This window comes from Hirundo rustica, chromosome 1 (assembly GCF_015227805.2).
Source record: "Hirundo rustica isolate bHirRus1 chromosome 1, bHirRus1.pri.v3, whole genome shotgun sequence".
In the NCBI taxonomy this organism is placed as follows: domain Eukaryota; kingdom Metazoa; phylum Chordata; class Aves; order Passeriformes; family Hirundinidae; genus Hirundo; species Hirundo rustica.
The window spans coordinates 18,057,593-18,075,431 of NC_053450.1; the positions used below are offsets into that span (position 1 = coordinate 18,057,593).

Below are 17,839 nucleotides of genomic sequence, written 5' to 3' on the forward strand. Positions count from 1 at the left end.
TGGGTGTCCAGAGGTGTGCAGGGCAGTCCTCTCAGCCTGTGTTGGGTGCTCATGGATTTTATGGGATTGACAGATCCCAAAGGTTGGCAGCGACCTCAGGGGGTCCTGAGTGCAAACCTTTGCTAAAAGCAAGTACAATCACAAGTACAATCAGCAGAGGCCAGACCAGGCTGCTTAAGGCCTTGTTGAAGGAAGGAGAGCCCACAACTTCTCTGGGCAAACTGCTTCCAGTTCTTATTCATTCTCAGAGGGAAAATTATTTTCTATTATGCCCAGCACAAATCTCCCCTGTTTTAGTACATGACCACTGTCTCCTGTTCTTTGGTCCAGCACCTCCATAAAGATCCTGGTACTTCCTGCTCAGTAACGTCCTCATAGGTGTGGAGAGGAACTGTTTGGTCTTCTCTAAAGCCTCTCCTTCAGGGTGAAAAAGCCCAGCCTCTTCAGCTTTCCTTCACAGGACTAGTGCTCCAGCCCCCAAACATTGTGGTTCTCCAATAGTCTTGCTGTGGTTGGGGAAACCCCAAACTGGGCACAATATTTCATTATTGTTATTATTTCAGATGACATTTTGAAGTACTAATGAATTAAGTGTCTTTTAAGAATTTAAAGAAGGTAAAAATTGACTTAGAAACAAAAAGGTTGAACCTGGGTTTTATATGAATATATGTCTTTTTGAAGGTCAGATGTAAATCTTGCCAGATTCATTAATTTTGTTCATTGAAAATAAAGATATATCTTTTCTACTGTGACGTAAAGCTGCTAAGACTTACATGTTATTGCTGAGATTCTGGTCTTAGGAAAGATCATAACTTTCATGTAGCAATGAGTTGCCCAGTTATAAGAATATGGAGAAATTTCTTTTAAAGCAAACCTTAGTGTTGTTCATTTTAAGATGATGAAGTTAGGATACTTACAGATCAAATCCTATGGAGCCCTATAAAGAATGGAAAGATTCAATTACAATTACTTTATATTGCAAAAGCAGCAGTGCTTTGGCTTTAATACAGCTGAAATGTAAAAGGTAAGATCTTTTACAGTCAGTGAAACCTCTGTGGAGCACAACACATAAAATTTAATTTTCTATGAACTGAAATTTAGTTCTAGAAAATAATATGATTTCTGAACAGTGTGTAATGAATCATCTCAGCACTATTCAAATACATTAATTTGGCTGCTGAGAATTTGGAATAATCTATGTAAAATGCACCCATTCTCAGCTATCCCCATTGCTAAAGTTGTTGCCCAGACTGTCATCGTCTGGTATTTCAATCATTGCCACATCATCCACCTATGCCTTGACTAAAGTGTTCTTTCTATGACTATGTTAATTGAACGTGCTCAGATAGTTTTCCCAGTTCCCCACTGTGACAAAGCCCACCTTAGAATGAGTGCAGTGTTCATTAGAGCCACAGTACACACAAGGTGCTATACCTACAGTCAATTCCTCTCTGTTAATTGAAGGGAAGCTGCAGAGACAAAGGTCTACCACATCCTACAGAACTCATCCCAGTACTTCTCCTTCCTCTGCTTTTTAAACTCTTGGAGCCCCTGACTTTTTTTTCCCTCTGACTGTAAAAATGTTCTGGGCTCTGCAGGCTCTGGTTTGGCATCCAGGCCACTGACACCACATTTTGAGAGTCATTAGTCATCTTCAGTGCCAGCAAGATGCCTGTCAGAAAGCTCTTTCATACTTTCATTTCAGACACTTCCAGAAGTAGAGCGGTGTAAGTGGGGAGGTCCTGGTATCACTGTTTGCAAAAAGGACTCCAAGACTCTAGATAACTATTGTAGAGTCAAAGCTGCACAATTATGGGTTTGTAGATGTGAAACAGTAAAGAAGGTTAGTTTCTGGAGTCCCCACAAAAGTGTAGTTAACACCTTTGTTTGATTTCCCCTTCTTGTAGTTTGATCTCTCTCTCCCTGTCATTAAAGCCCGGGAGGATCTCTAGGGTTCTGGTGCATTTCTTATTTCTGCATCAGAAAATCGCAAACACATACTCTAAAGATAGTGCTAATGCAAAAAGGCTCATTTTTCACTGTCTAGGGTATGCAACATGTCACATGAAATTAGAGCGCATACAGGGACTACACATCTTGGAGAGCCCCAGTTGACAGTAAACACACTTGACTGAAATAAATTATGTCCTCAGTTGCAAAAAGTTTTACAGAAAAGTTTCACTGTCTAAGTAGGTTGGGTAAAATAAAGACCATAAACCTCAGGTATACATGCCTTTTTTTGGCACTGTTTCCCTTAGCATCCATTCCAAACCCACTTGGATACCACTGACACTGAGCTAGACTGACCTTGACTGATTGAGTTCTTAGATCTGTGTTAATTAGTTGACAGCTCACAGCTTTGCAATTCTCAGATTACGACAACACTGAAAGGTACTGATGCTCTGCATAGCACAATGGAATCTCACACACTCTAACCCCATAATTACAGTTATAATAAATAACTATTTTGCATCAGAAAATATATCACAGAATCATAAAATGGCTTGGGTTGGAAGGGACCTTAAAGAACATTTAGTTCCAACCTTCCTGCCATGAGCAGAGACACCTCCCACTAGACCAGGTTGCTCAGAGCTCCATCCAACCTGGCCTTGAGCATTTGCAGGGATGGGCCAGCCACAGCTTCTCTGGGCAATCTGTGCCAGTGTCTCATCACCCTCACAGCAAAAAATTTATTCCTAATAGCTAATATAGAACTCTCTTTCAGTTTGAAGACATCCTCCCTTGTGTCATTACAGCCCCTTGTAAAAATTCTCTCTTCTCTTTTCTTGTAGGCTCTTTTCAGGCACTGGAAGGATGCAATTAGGTCACCTCAAAGCCTTCTCTCTTCCAGACTGAATAATTCCAGTTCTCTCAGTCCTTCCAGAAAAAGTGCTTATCCCTCTAATGGTCTTGGTGGCCTCCCCTGGACTCACTCCAACAGGTCAATGTCTTTCCTGTGCTGGTGACTCTATTCCAGGTGGGTTCTCATGAGAGCAGAGCAGAGGGACAGAATTGCCTCTGTTGACCTGCTGACCACGCTGCTTTTGATGCAGCCCAGAACATGTTTGGCTTTCTGGGCTGCAAGTGCACATTGCTGTCTCATGTCCAGCTTCTCATCTGCCAGCACCCCCAAATCTTGGCAGGACTGCTCTTGTATCGGTACTGGGGGCTGCTCCAACCCAGGTGAAACACCTTGCACCTGGTCTTGTTAAACCTCATGAGATTCCCACGTGCCCACTTCTTGAGCTTGTTTGGATCCCCCTGGATGGATCCCATCTTTCAGGTGTGTCAGCTGCATCACTCAGCTTGGTGTCTTCTGCAAACTTGCTGAGGATGCACTCAATTCCTACTGCAACATAATTTAAAAAAATGTATTTTATACTAGTGATTAAACTAGTGTAGTGCTACTACTATACACTGGAAAAATATAAAGGGCAGCACAGGGATTAAAGAAATACCTGAGAGCTTGGGAAACTCAGGACACACAGTCTCATACATCCCTTTTTATTTCAGGCAAGTATTTTACCCTCTTTGTAAGTCAGTCTTCAGTATGGAAACGGATGATACTGATCCTTCTCTGCTCCAGAGGAGTATTATACTCCAGAGGAATATTATACAACAAATGCAGTAAAAAGTTCTGAGGTCTCAGGATGGTATGGCATACACCATCCAGTCTTCACTTATCTGTGGCTAGATTGTTCCAGCCATGGATAAAAAACCAGCTTGAGTCTAATACCAGCCCCAGGCACAGTGCCACATGAATGCAGTTAGGCTCTTTCTAAGGCCAGATCTGCTAGAAAGAGTACATCTGCTTTTGTGAGAATTTAGCTGGCTCCATCCCGAGGCAGCTCAGGTATTTCAGCACCAGAATTATTGGCGTGGGGTTTGGGGGGAGGGGGCAAGAAGGAGCAGAAACACCAAGCACAGACCCAGCCTAGCTCCTGGATCCAGCCGGGTTTATTAGAACTGGCTTTGCACCAGCTGTACCAGATCCACGCTGCCTCCCAGCTTTTGCACCTGCTCCACAGAGCTCCAGGTCCTACGGGGCTCATTAGGTGAGGCACAACGGGACGAGCATCACAAGCAGAGTCACGGTCTGTCCGTACCCGTGGCGCTGGGGAACAGGCTGTGAGCGAGGAGCACAGAAATAAATGGCACTGTGGAGTCAGTGTAGTGGCTGTTATGGGGAATTAACAGACCTTCCTGTATCAAAACTAAATTCACTTGGAAACTCTTGGCTTCTCCCTTGTTTCAGCCTTGCTTATCTGTACTATTGGGATTCCCATTTTACTAGCTTTACAATAGCTTTGCCAAGTAGAGATGTGGCTAGAAACCAGTACAAATTACTTACTGAAGTCACACTTTAGTACTTCTAGAGACATTTTGCCAAGACAATGAAAGTGGTGTTTCAAGGTAGAGACTGAAACGTGTGAGACCAGACTTTAGGAAGCCACACAGAAGGGGGGTGGGGGTGTGTGGGGGGGTGGGCAGACTAAATCAATCAAGGTCTTAAATCCAGGGTTGAAATACATATTTATCAAGAAGAACCAAAAAGGAAAAGGGAAAAAAAAAAACAAAAAAACCCCAACAAACAACAAAAGAGAAAGAACACGGCGAGAAATGAGAAGGACTAGGCTTCCCCAGGCTGTAAGCAGGGCAGAGAAGAGAAAGGACGAGGAGGCTTCGCGGGGAGAGGGAGAAGCCCGCCGAGGAAGAGCCTCCAGGCAAAAGCATCGGCGGCTCTCGGGCCGGGCCGGCCTTAGGGCCCGGCGGAGGCGGGGGCGCGGGCGGCGCCAGGGCCGGGCGGCGGGAGGGCCGGGGCCGCGGCACCACCCACGTACCGCGGCCCCGCGCCGCCGCGCATCCCCGCGGAGCCCGCACGGCCCCGCCGCCCGCGCCCCCGGCCGCCGCATAAAAGGAGCGGGCGGAGGCGGGCGGCCGGGGGCCCGGCGCGGACATCGCCCGCATGTGCCCGGGAGCCCCCGCCACCCGCCCCGCCGAGCCCGCGCCCCGGCGGCCGCCCCGCGGCGCGGAGCCGCGCTCGGGAGCCGGCGGCGGGACGGGGCGGCCGCGGGGCCGCGCCGCGGGAGGTAGGGGGGGACGGCTTCGCCCCGCCGTGCCGCGACCTGAGCGCGTGTGGGCGGGGAGCGCCCGCGCCGCGATAAATAGCGCTGTGCCCCGGCTGACAGCCCGTCCCGGGGCGCGCGGGGCCGGCGGCAGCGCTCGCCCGCCGCCGTGGGACGGGCTCGGGGCTCCCGGTGACTCCGCTCCTGCCCCGACCCGGGTGGGGATTTTTTTTTTTCTCTGTCTTTGGGGAGGACCGGGAGAGCCCGGGTGCAAGCTGTTCACCCTCTCTCTCCCTGCAGCACGGGGGAGATGCTGGAAGCGGCGGTGAGTTCTCAGCGCCCGAGCAGGGCGGCAAGCGGCGTGTAAACCGCGGTCCCCAGCGGCGGCCGCTGCCCCGCGACGCTCCGCCGGCCCCTCCTCGCCCCGCACGCCGCCGGCCTCGCCGCCCCTCGCTGCCGCCGGAGGAGGCTGCCCACCCCAGCGGCCCCAGGATGCAGTTTCGCCTCTTCTCCTTTGCCTTGGTCATCCTGAACTGCATGGATTACGGCCACTGCCAGCCCGGCCGCTGGAGACGCAGCAAGAGAGGTGAGTGGCGCCGGCCGCTCACCCGGGACGCCGGCGGGGGCGGCTGCGGGAGCGCCCGCGGGGAAGGGCCGCTCTCAGGCAGGTGAGCCGCGCTCCGGCTCCGCGGGCACCGGGCCGGCACGTGGGGCCGCGGCGGGGCCGTGCCGGCGGGGCGACCGCTCCGCGGGGCTGCTCGCCGCCGTCCTGCTGCCGAGGTCGAGCCGGGAGCCGGAGGAGCCGGGCGTACGTGAGCTCCGATGGGAAGGGACCGGCCCGAGCCCGCGGCTGCCGGGGACGAGAATGTCGAGCCCCCACGGCGTGTCCTCCCCCCGGGGCCGGTGGAGCCGGGGTCTCGCTGGGAGCTGCCCGCAGCGGGCAGGAGACGTCGCTGATGTCGCTGTCGCTCCTCTCCCAGCGGCTCACGGCTGCCGGGGGATCGCTGTTAGCCCGCGCAGTTAAGAGTCGCGTGTCCATGGGATGGGCTTTGAGGCTGCTTTCCGTGGACGTTTCCGAGGCTTCTCCCCTTCCATCCTCCGGCTCCGCCGTGCCGCTCCCACGGGGCTTGGCCGGCCGGAGCGCACCGCGCCTTGCCCAGCGCCCAGGGGATTTCTGTGCCACCAACTTTGCTGAAAACGTGCAGTTCCCTCTGAGAAAAAGACGTAAACGGCGCGCTGAGGCTTCAGCGATTTCCCTAAACGCTGGTGTCGGGATGCCGGAGCTTGGGAGCCGGAGCGGTGCAGTGTGCCAGTACAGCTCCCGTGTGGACGGAGAGGTTACTGCAGCGCCTTCCGCCTGGCAGCCTGGCCGAGGCTTCGCCTTTTCTTTTTTTTTTTTTGTGTGTGTGTGGTTGGGAGGTTCACCTTATTATAAAGTGTTTTTATTATTCACATATTCTGAATTATTTTTCTATCCCTTTCCCTGTTATTTTCTCGGCTATGCATCCCCTTCACTTCTCTAAGTTAGCTGAAAATCAGGTGTCTTGAGCTGCTGAGAAATCCGTATTTCTGAAAGAATTGCGCTTTTAGTGGTATTATTTGGAAGGGGGAGGGACTTAACAACCCCAGTGTTAAGGTGCTATGAAATGTGATAAAACTCTGAGAAGAAAATAGTTTGCACTTTCATGCGTATGTCACCTTCAGAGTAGGTACAAATAAAATTGTAAGGCAGTTTGGTTTTGATGGTTTTTCAACAGATGGTTTCCAGAGTTTAATTTATGTGTGTGTGGCTAAAACGATAGCAGTCCTTTAAAGTGACCAGACTATCTGTGCTAACAAAGGGTATACTGTGTCTTTAATTAAATGTGGAACTACTTAGAGTGCTGGCTAGACAGCGGAGGGTGATAGTGGTATTTCTGCTTTACAACAGAGCTTAAGGGCTGCATTGTGGGAGTACTGAAATGAATAGGCATCTAACCCAAGTTGTGTGAATTGTCCTCCTACAAAAACTTAAGCTGGTTTTAATTGATCTCATGTTCACTGATTGATCCTAGACCAATTGTTGTGCTTGTTGAACAGTTGGCTTTTCCAAAGGCGATTGATTTAAATTAGTTTTTAGTTTAATTATTGGATAAATACAATCAGTATTGACAGTTGACTTACTGGCACTGTTTTGTGCTATCACCTAAGGGTTTTGTTTTGGGCTTTGAAGAATGCAGTCTTTTTCAGTTAGTAAGTTTAAAGAAGGAAGCCTAGCCAGTTCTAAGCACGGAAAGCACAAGCTAAGAACGTATTCAAATTATAATAGATGTTTGCCATGACACATCTAGTCTGAAGTAATGCTTTCGTACAGGACCCAAAATTCCAATAATTTCACAATTTTTCCATATCCCATCTGCTAATAATCAGGCAGTCACTGTGGGGTACTGGCAGTTAAAATTTCTCTGGCATTCTGTTTTGTCTGTTACATGATCTCAGATGCTCCATAATATCGTTTTCTTAATGAAATACAATTTTTGGCATAGATTAAGTATCCTGTGTGGTAGGAATCAATTGCATTCAGTCTGGAGTTATGGACAAAATATCATGTGTAGCTGATTTTTTTTTTAAAGCAGCTGAATGTACAATAACTTTAAGTGTATATGCCTGTATTGGCATTTGTGTGGATTTGTTGCTCATGTAGAATACTCTAGTAAAGAAGACTTAAGTAAATTTGGAGAGCTGTTCCCAGAATTTCTCCATCTGCTTGCAACCCTTTCCCAAATCCAGGCTTGTAATAGAAGCAGAATAACAAAATAGGGTTTAAAAGGTGGTTCCTACCTTGCATTGATTTGTGTTTTGTTAGTCAATGTCACTTCACTAAAACTTTTTTGTTAAATACGTAGTAATCAACAGGCTCTACTTATTCCACTGCTGTTCCTAGTTACTTTTTCGGCTCATTAGAATATTGCCTTGCATAGTTGCTCAGAACAGAACCTTACTTTCCTTAAAACATCCCACCAAATTTCCCTCGGGAAGTCACTGCCCTGAGCAGGTAATTATGGCTTTTTTGCCTTACCTGCAGGAGACATTTGAAAACTTTTTTAAGGGTTACCTAGCTTAAAGCTCAGTGGTGTAGTATCAGGGCTGATTTAGCCTAATCTTTCTTTTTCTTGTTGAACTATATAACTTGATTGTTTTGTTTCTCTTGTAAGGCTTCTTCAATGAAAATTTACGTCTCTCTTTCAGATTTCTCTTTAGCAGTCAGTATAAGATGGGCAGCTTCATGTCTTAACATTTCACTGAATATCATAGGGTGCATGAAAGGCCAGTGGTTTTCCCCTTTGAGCCGTAATGAAAACAACTTTTCCAAAGAGTACCGTAAGTCAAAATGGGGGTGCATAGACATGAAGACTCTCATGCTGGCTTACTGGGAGGGGTGATGGTGTTTTGCAAGAGTTTTGACAGAAGAGAATATAGGGATAATTATAAACAGCCATCAGAAAACAGGTGCTAACAAAACTCTCCAAGGGAAAAAAAAAATCAATATGGTAGCAGTGCCTGCATTGATGAGAAGACTCGAGAGTCTACAGAGAGGCTCTCCACAGTTGGTAAGACCAACACTGGCATAATAAAAACATGACTGGGACACATTCACATAGTTAAACCAGAAGTTTTTTATATCCAAGAACTCAAAATCTGTTGCTGTAAAATACCTATTTTTCCATTTAGTTCCTATTCATGGAGTGTCATGAGGGCTAAAGTGAATACTTCTCCTAGATGCTTACACTCTGTGTTAGAGGTTCATAAAGCTGGAATACCTGTGGCAATGAGTGAATAATGAGTGACAGTGGTGATGGCAAAATATCCACAGGTGGAAACAGGAGGAATACCTGGGGCAGGAAATTTCTCAAGTGTTTCCCAGAACTCATTATAGCTTTGTGCACAGTTTTTATTGAAGAAAATGCATATATGGAAGGACACAGTCACTGGGTTCAAAATTATGTCAATTAAATCTTTGTCATTGTAATGTAAGATGGGACTCTTGATCACAAACCTGTTATTATAGGAAGCTGTTACATGGATTTTCAGCTAGAAGAAAAACCTGCCTGGATATTGGGGACTGTGGTTTAGCTTTCCTAACAAGGTACTTACCTGGGATAATCTTGGAACCTGTCTCAGCTGGATTGTCTGGTCAGGGAAAGAGCGTTAGAGAAAAAGAAACTATGATGGAAGTACTTGACTGAAATAAATACCACATCTACTTTCACAAAGACTGTACTAGCTCCTAAAGAGTAACTTTTCTCAAAAAAGAAGTCATACTTACATGACTTTTAATTGTCTAGCATTATCCAAATATTCTAGCTATTATTAGCTATTCTGTCCTTGTCTCTTTGAGGTTGAAGCATGTTTTATGTTTGAAGCACAGTTAAGTTTTTATCTGTGGGTTAAGACTTAAAATGCTATGTAGAAGCTAGCACTACTTTGAGATACTTTTTTTTCCTCAGGTGTGACATTAAGCAGTTGTAACAGAACCTGTAAAAGAATGGGGATGTGCTAACACAAGTGGTAATTTTTCAGGCACTCATAGTCAGGAGAAATGCTTTTGAGTGCAGCTTTTGTTCCTCAGGCCTGTACTTAGGATAGTTTCTAATCATTCTTTGTACATACATTGTTGCTACAGCAGTTAGAATATTCTAACGCTGTAACCATTGAAAAGTTAAAACTTTTAAACCTTTGGCTATTAACACTCATAATTGGGTACATCTGAGGAAATTGCTTTAACTGACAGAAATCAATATTTCTGTGTGAATGACTGAATACTGAGCTAGCTAATGATGCAGTGTTACTGAGGATAAGCTACGCTCAAATGGTATATGAAGACTTGCAAAAGAACGTCCAAAACCCCAAGAGCAAGATTCTCTGTCAAAACAGACATCTGAGTTTAGGTGTTTGATTCAGCTTCCCAAAGGTGGTTTGTAGTGATGCTTATAATATTTTAAAGATCTGCTTCTGGGCTTGGTATGTATGTGACTCTCTTTAGCAATCAGAGGCTGGGCAGGATACCTTGGGGCAGGTCCTATGCATTTGACACCTTTGGGTGTCCCAAGCCCTGTTATTGGGGAAGCCAGAAATGGGGGAGCATGTTCTGGCACAGTGTTGGTGTGTGCATGCTTTCCTCTCCTTTAGGTTCCATTATAGGTCACTTGGGGTTAGGATGCTGGGCTAGATGGGTGTGCCTGATCAGACCTTGAAGTCTGTGTGCGTGCTTTTGTGTAAGATTTACACTATGATGAAGAGTTTAGATTTGTATGCTTGATGAACTTGTCTTAACTGTGTATTTTCCCCTTTTGGGGGATGGAGGGGATACACATTTTCTAAGGCTTGGCTGAAGACTCTCACTAAAGCAGCTCAAAATGCATAACAGATACTGAAAGTGGGTTTTTACACTACTACAGGGATATTATGGTGATACCAGCAAGAATGCAGTTTCTCAATCCAATGTGTCATTTACAATATACAGGCCAGCATAATTACTATGTTGAACTATGGTGTTGTTTATATGAACTGCCTTTAAAAACATGGAAAATACGAAATTATTTAAAAGGTAGAAAATGGAAGAGGTGCTTGCTATCAAAATTCAAAGAATAAAGAAATAAACAATGAGCTGTTTCTTTGGGTTTTTTTATTTCTCTTGTGCTTTCTGACAAGACTGGCTCTCCCATGGCTGTCTGCATTTCATTTCTGATCATCTAGATATTTTTTAATATCAAAAACTTTAGCTAACTAGAGGGACTATATAGTCAAACCTGCAGATCATCACAAGCTGAAAGCATTGCCCAGTTTACCATACCTCCAGCTTGAAAGCTTGTAGCTCACCATAACACCCTTTCCAAAAATGCATCCTTGATTTTGAATTCTGGGGTGAGATTCATGTGACTACAGGTAACTATCTGGAACATGAATGTCTATGTTTTCTTTTAGAATTGGGGTAGTGCTAATTGGTGTGGTCTATCAAACTGTTGGTACAATTTAACTCATCCTAGGCAGGTGCTTGCCTTTGATCAGATAAAGCCTATACATAACTAAATAAATATAAGATTTCTTGACTACCTCTATCTGTAATTGAAGTGTAGTTCAGCTGTACATGTCTTCGGTGTTAGCCCCTGAACTAAACTGAAATCAGCCCCCAATGAGAAAGGATCCACAACCTATATTAAAATTAAATGTTGGTACAGCTCTTAACTTCAACAGATACAGTCCCTGAAAGTTCTAATCTCTCCTGTATTAGAGATTGATTTAGTTTCAGGTATTTTTTTAATAAATTCAATTCTTCAAGCATGCCCTTTCTTTTCACCTCCAAGTTTTGTTCAGGCACAGTTGGAGAACCTTCTGTATTTGTCTAGGCTGCAAGTATTTGCTAATCCTTTTCTTAGTGAAAAGCATGACTTCATATGTGTTGGCTGTTGATAATGCACAAATGTAACAGCTTGATCCTTTCATCATGGACTGCTTTAGACACTGAAATTAGGTGCTGGCCATGGTTTGTATACTCATTGTATTTGTAGTACGTGTTTAGCAGATGTAATGCTTTAGTGTCAGTGTGGTGCTGCGAAGAAATGTTGTGCAAGAGGAGTAAATCTATCGCTTTTTGGGAGAGTAGTGGTGGGTTTAAACCTGTTCCCAAGTAATTTTTAGCGCAGAGGATGGAATTGACTTTGTATTACTTTTTGATACTTGGATTCTAACTAATAATACATGTTAGGAAGTGAGCTGTGGAAGTGTCAATTGGATCTTGCTTGTGAGCACCATAAGGCAGCTGCAGAGCTCACTTTCCTGCCTACTCGATGGCTTTGTCCAGGCAGCTCCACCCATACAGACCGCTTACCCAGCAGACTGTAGTGTTACACTTGTTGAGCTTTGCATATTTGTGGGCAGCAAGGTCACTTGGTTTTCTGACGTGAATTCTAGCTGTGTCACTTTATTCACTCAATATTTGGCTCCTGTCCGTTTTCACTAATACTTTTCGAAACTCTGAGGAGAAAAAAAAAGTTGAAAGGGGTGTCAGGGTGGTGGTCTCTGCAGCGTATGCCCCAAAAAGGCAGATGGTGATGCAACACAGTGTCAGGCACAGGAGAGGCAAGAGTGAAAGCTTGTTTGCCAACACTAATGTCACCTTTCCAATGAAGTTTTTGCAGTAGATGGGGTGAGTGGGATGGAGGAATTACAAGAAATTAGTAATTATACATAATACCATTTCAAAATACTTAATTGGTGGGAAAGCCATGTTCTGAACATGGAATGGAGATGAGAAGTGTAATTCCTGTGAAATGATGGAATATAATGATATCTTCCTCTGAGCCTCAGAGGATTTGAGATTTTAGTTTTATGTCTTTGGGATTTTGATGTCTTAGCACTTTGATTTCAGACAGCTATGCACATCTCTGACCATTGTCTGTCAAACTGTGGTCTGTGGAGCAGCTGCTGGCATCTTCTGGATGTGTAGAGATCACACTCTCATCCTTGTGTGTCTACCTAAATACCCTTAAATGAAACACTCCAGTGAACTTACATAGCTCTGCTTTAATCTTATCCTATTTTGATGCAAGTGCTTGTTACTTAAATTCAAATTTAAACTTAAAATTTCTGTTTAGGGGACAGCATACAAAAGATTGGCAGTTAAATTTTCTAAAATTTTCTCTTGTTTGTGGACTTGAATGTGCAAACTGTGAAATACAAAAGGATATTAAAAAAGGAATAGAACTGTAGTGTGGGGAAGAGATTAATTTTTATGGGAAAGCAGAGAAGCAATTAGTATTTGAGGTAGCTTGATTATGTGATCAATGGGTAGTTTTTAAGATCCCATCTGTTAAAATCTGGTGAGAAGTACAAAACCCTTTCATGTTCTTTGTTTCAGTAATTAATCTGTTATGTATTTCTTTTTGAAATACAAATTTCAGTAGAGCCAAGTACTTGATGTATCTCTAAGATTTTGTCCTTTTATTAAGAAATGTTGTCTCCTTCTTTTTTGTTGATTTTTATGGGATGGTCATAAGACTGTGACTAGGGAAATGTAAGGAATTATGGGTTACACACAGAATATTTAGAAGAGGTGTGCAGTTCTGTGATTTTGTTTCAAACACCCCCTCTCCCACACTTTCAGTGGAATTCTGTGTGTTATTTGATGAGGATAATGGCAAATCTCATGTGTAGTTAACATAGATCCAAAATATCATGAAAGCATTTCTACTGTGATTTTCTGTTTGTAAAAAATATTTTTTCTCTCAAAGATTTAAATCTAAAAATAATCAAAAGCATATGGTTTAAGGACTGAGTCTCAGATTCTCCTTGCAGAAAATTTTGTCTATATTTTTTGTGAGACTTGTCAAGATTTTCTCCATCTTGATGAAAATCACACCCAAGCATAGATGTAGTGAGATGGAGGAAGGAACATGGAAGACAATGATGTTTGTGATGTTGGCTTTTATTTTTTTGTTAGTTTGTTTTGGTTTGGTTTTTCTTTAATCACTGGACAGTTGCATGAGCACTATCTCCAAAGTAGACCATGTGAAGCAATGAAGACAGTGTTTGTGCCTTTTTATCTTGGAAGATAATTGTACTGCTTTTACACTGCAAAGGGACAAGTGTATGTGTGTTAGAGAATTGCAGTGCTGCCATGAAATACAAACTTCCTGATCCAAGCACATTATTTTCCTTTTTGAGTTGAAATGCTGGCTGAAATATGTTGTGCACACACATACTCTGCAGTCAAGTATGGTCTTCTCAGCCGTATGGTTGCCACCTTTGGAATACCAAGAAAACCCCAAACTAGCCACATCAGACAAATGGCTGTTGTGCATGCACAGATTAATCTGCACGTGTAGAGCAGTGCTGACAACACCCATCACGTCCACACTAAAACTTTATGGGCAAGATGGAAACGACTAAACAGCAATTGTGCTTAGTAAAGATAGGTATTACTGATTCACTCTTCTTTCTGGAATTATTCAAAACTTTTGGTAGATACTGTATGTTTTTATTATAAACCTCCAACTTACACAGTGCTTCCACTGCCAAGCATGTGGCTGTGACTCTTTTAAATGGGTGCTAAAGTTCCATCATCTTTTGCTTTGTCTGTATTGAGATGGTGCTTTAGGGTCCCAGCTGAGGTGACAGTCTCTGAACCAAGGTCACCAGAGCGGGAATTAGAAACCTGTCCTGGGTTCCCTTCCTATAGCACACATATTCTTTGGCCCTTCATGTGAGCTGGTTCAGACCTGGTTTACATCTCAGTTTACACAGTGCACGCTAATAATGTGAGGGGCATGGGTTCAGTTTTGACTCAGCAGGAATAACTGTGACCTGGCACAATCACCATGATGCGCACGAGGTGCATTAGGTCGTGTTCACAGTACAACACAGCAGCTGCTGGTTTTAGCTGGCTTAAAGCTTTTAGCAATTATTGTGAAATACTTAGACTAGCCTCTGATCTAAGATGCTTCAGTCTTGCAACAAATCTAAACCCAAAGAGCATTTCACAGAAGGTTTGCTTATTTATCTGTCTGCATCATGTTATGTGTTTTACTTTCACCAGCAGCATTCTCAGGAGGTGGTTTTACCTCTAAATTTGGTTTCCCTTATCTTCTCTAAAATGGTCAGCGTTCTCTCTCCTACTTTGCTGAGTGCAAGGAAAGCTGGCACTCTGCGGGACATCTGAGGCAAGGCACCTTTTGGAGTAGGGTAGTTGTGTGTCTTTGCTGTTGTGATCTACTCTGGTGGCAGCAGGACAGTTCTTTAACTTAAGTTCCTTTCCTGGGCCATGCAAAGTATGCCAGGCCTGCGTGCGTCTGTTTTGGTCTTTTTTGAGTTGTTCAGCAAATATTGACTCTACATGCGTACAATCATTGCTATAAGTTTGGTTTTACCTGCCATGGTTCAGTGTTGGGAATTCTGCCTCCCTGGTAAGAGGATGTCGGAGGGATTGCCTCCATTGTTGGTCTTTCTACCTGTAAAGCCTGTGGTTCATATATGTATGCATCAGTGAAAATGGTAACAGAAAATAGATTCCTCTTTTCTGTAGATGCTAAGCGGCTTTCCAGAGTGAAATGTTAATATTACAGCAGTAGGAATGCAAATAATGTCAGCATCTAATTATTTGCTTCTAGGCAGGTCCTTTGGCTTCCAGCTGTATTTCTTACAGCGTTATTGCAATATGCTGGCGTGCAGCATCTTTGCTGATGCTGCGATGACACTGGGCCATGGTTTCTCTTCTTAGCGATAATGGAACTGCGAATTACACTTATCGTAGTTCTTTTATTAATCACAGAGTTTGCTGAATTTTGTGTGTGACCTTTAAAGTTGTTTTGGAATTCAGTTTTAGGAAATGTTTATGGCTGTAGTTAGGAATTAAAATGAGAGGACTCTCCAATATTTTTTGTAGTGTTTAAAGTAACTCTGATTTTCTGCTGTAAAGGTTACTTTGGTTCCACTTTACTCTTTGTTTTGATTGGTTTTGTTTGTTTGTTTTTTGTAGTTGGTTTGGTTTTTTAATATAGATTCTTATAGAAATAGAAAACTAAGACCTTCTTTGATGCAAAATATGTGGTGTGAAACTGAGAAGCAAATCTGCAAAGTCTTGTGTTTAGGTGAACAGAACTTGTAGACCACCTAGTCTAGTGCTGTACAGATGTGGAGTAGTAAAATTATATATACTTCTTTTGAAGGATTCAGGTAAACAAAACAGACACATAGAGAGGAAGAAGAGGCATAGAATAACCTTTTTATTAGAGGACAAAGTTGGGTATCTGATCTGTAGTTTTGATTCTCAGATTTGTCCATATTCACTGGATTGTGTAGCCCCTCTGTGCTGAGGGCATGTCCTTGCACAAAAAAGTATTTCCTTCATTTCAGATTAGTGTTCAGCCTCATCTGTATCTCTTTGAGCTAGAAAGACCGGTTTTCTGTTATTGTTCTGCATTCTTGCTGTACGTCCTCTATCCATCTCTTCTGCATGGTCTGTGCAACCCAAGACAGAGACTTGTGCATTGTGTCAAAGGGAATCTAGTTTTGCTCAGCTTTGAGTACAAGAAGAGGATGATACTGTCTGTTCTTCTGCTAAAAATGTCTTGTTATTTGCATCTTATGCCTGCAGTATTCTGGAAAATATCCCCAATCCATGGGACATCAACAAGCTGGAGAAATCAGAAGAAACCTCACGAAGTTCAACAGGAAGGGCAAAGCCCTGCACCTGGGAAAGAACAACCCCACACATCACTCTAAGTTGGGGGACAATCAGCAGGAGAGCAGCTTGGCAGGCGGGCCCTGGGGGACCTGGTGGATGCTGTGCTGAACGTGAGCCAGCAATGTTCCCGTGCTGAAAGGAAGGCTCATGGTGTTCTGGATTGCCAGCAGGTGATCATTCCCCTTTAGTCAGCAGTGGTGAAGCACAGCTGAATGCCGTGTCCTTCTCTGGGCTCCTCAGTACTGCGGAGTTCAACAAAGGACCACAAATATGATTAAGGGACTGGATCATCTCTCCTGCAAGGAAAGGTTGAGAGAGCTGTGTCTGTTCAACCCAGAGAGGGCACAAAGGGGTTCTCATCAGTGTAGCTGGAAGGGAGGATGCAATTAGGTCAAGGCCAGGCTCTTGCCTGGTGCTCAGTAACAGAACAAAAAGCAATGAGCATAAACTAAGGAAAGACATTTTACAGTGCAGGTGACTGAGGACTGGCATGTGTTGTCCAGAGAGGTGAAGTCTCTGTCTTTGGGATGCTCAAAAGTCATCCACATGTGGTCCTGGGCAGCTGAATTTGTCTGGCCCTACTTGAACAGGATAATTGGACCAAATGGTTCCTTTCACCCCCAGAAGTTCCTTCCAACTTCAGCCATTCTGTGAAAGATAGTTTGGAAATGTACTGGCTTGAGCCTGCTTTTTAATAGCCAACTGTGGAGAGGAAACAGTGCATTCCCTTTAGGAATCTGTAGGGTAAGTGACAGAATCATGCGCAGTTGTAATCCCCTTAATGTTGTTGGAGTACTAAAATCAACTCAGAGAAGCTTCCTGGTATTTAACAGTAGCACAGGTTGTCATAAAAATAAGATTCTAGGTCATGCTAATTTTGCATCTCATGAGTTCCTTTCTCCCCCATTTTTCTTCTCTCAAATACTTACAGATACCAAAGAGTGCACTGTGAATGTAGTTATTACACCTAACTCTGGTCTCCCTCATTTTGTTGTAAATCTGGGGATGATGTCAATCTGTCTCAGGCATTGTGGGTATTCCTGAGATGGTTCTTGCTCTGGGATATTGTTGTCAGATTGCTGATGCTCTATTTGAAAACTCTTTAATTACTTTAACTCTTTCATCAGACTCCTGGAAAAAAGTCTTGCTGCTTTCAAATTTTATTTCAGTTATTGTAATTAGCAGTGGCATCAATATATAGTGGTTTATTTCAGCTTTGGAAGAGGGCTTTTCTCTAATAGCTTTCCAAGCAAGCGCTAAGTGAAACTACTGCATATTGAGCCTGATGTAACATGAGGCTCATTGGGTAAAATAACATTAGTCTGTGCTACTTAAACACACTCTGGAAGGCTTAAGGAGGAGAGGAAGGAAAATATTTGAAGAGATCAACTGGATGTGGTTGAATACATGTAAAGTCACCTGAGAAGGATTAGAATTTGTCGAAGCTTGACCTGAACGAAGACCTCCATTTAGGGCTTTTGGTCCTACCAGATCAACTGCAGTAGTTTTTCTATGCACAGTTCTCTACCAGCAGTCATGGAGTGCGAGTCCA

At 43.9% G+C, this 17,839-nt stretch overlaps 1 protein-coding gene across 2 annotated transcripts in view; it reads left to right on the forward strand.

Annotated features, from left to right (window-relative positions):
- Nucleotides 1-5,513: 5,513 nt before the first annotated feature.
- RSPO2 (R-spondin 2) overlaps nt 5,514-17,839 on the forward strand; it is a 105,122-nt gene continuing 92,796 nt past the window's right edge. For both annotated transcript variants that reach the window (XM_040066198.2, XM_040066209.2), the window contains exon 1: nt 5,514-5,652. In XM_040066198.2, coding sequence (XP_039922132.1) covers nt 5,559-5,652 — 94 coding nt within the window. In that variant the 5' untranslated portion in view covers nt 5,514-5,558. The remainder of the gene's footprint in view (nt 5,653-17,839) is intronic.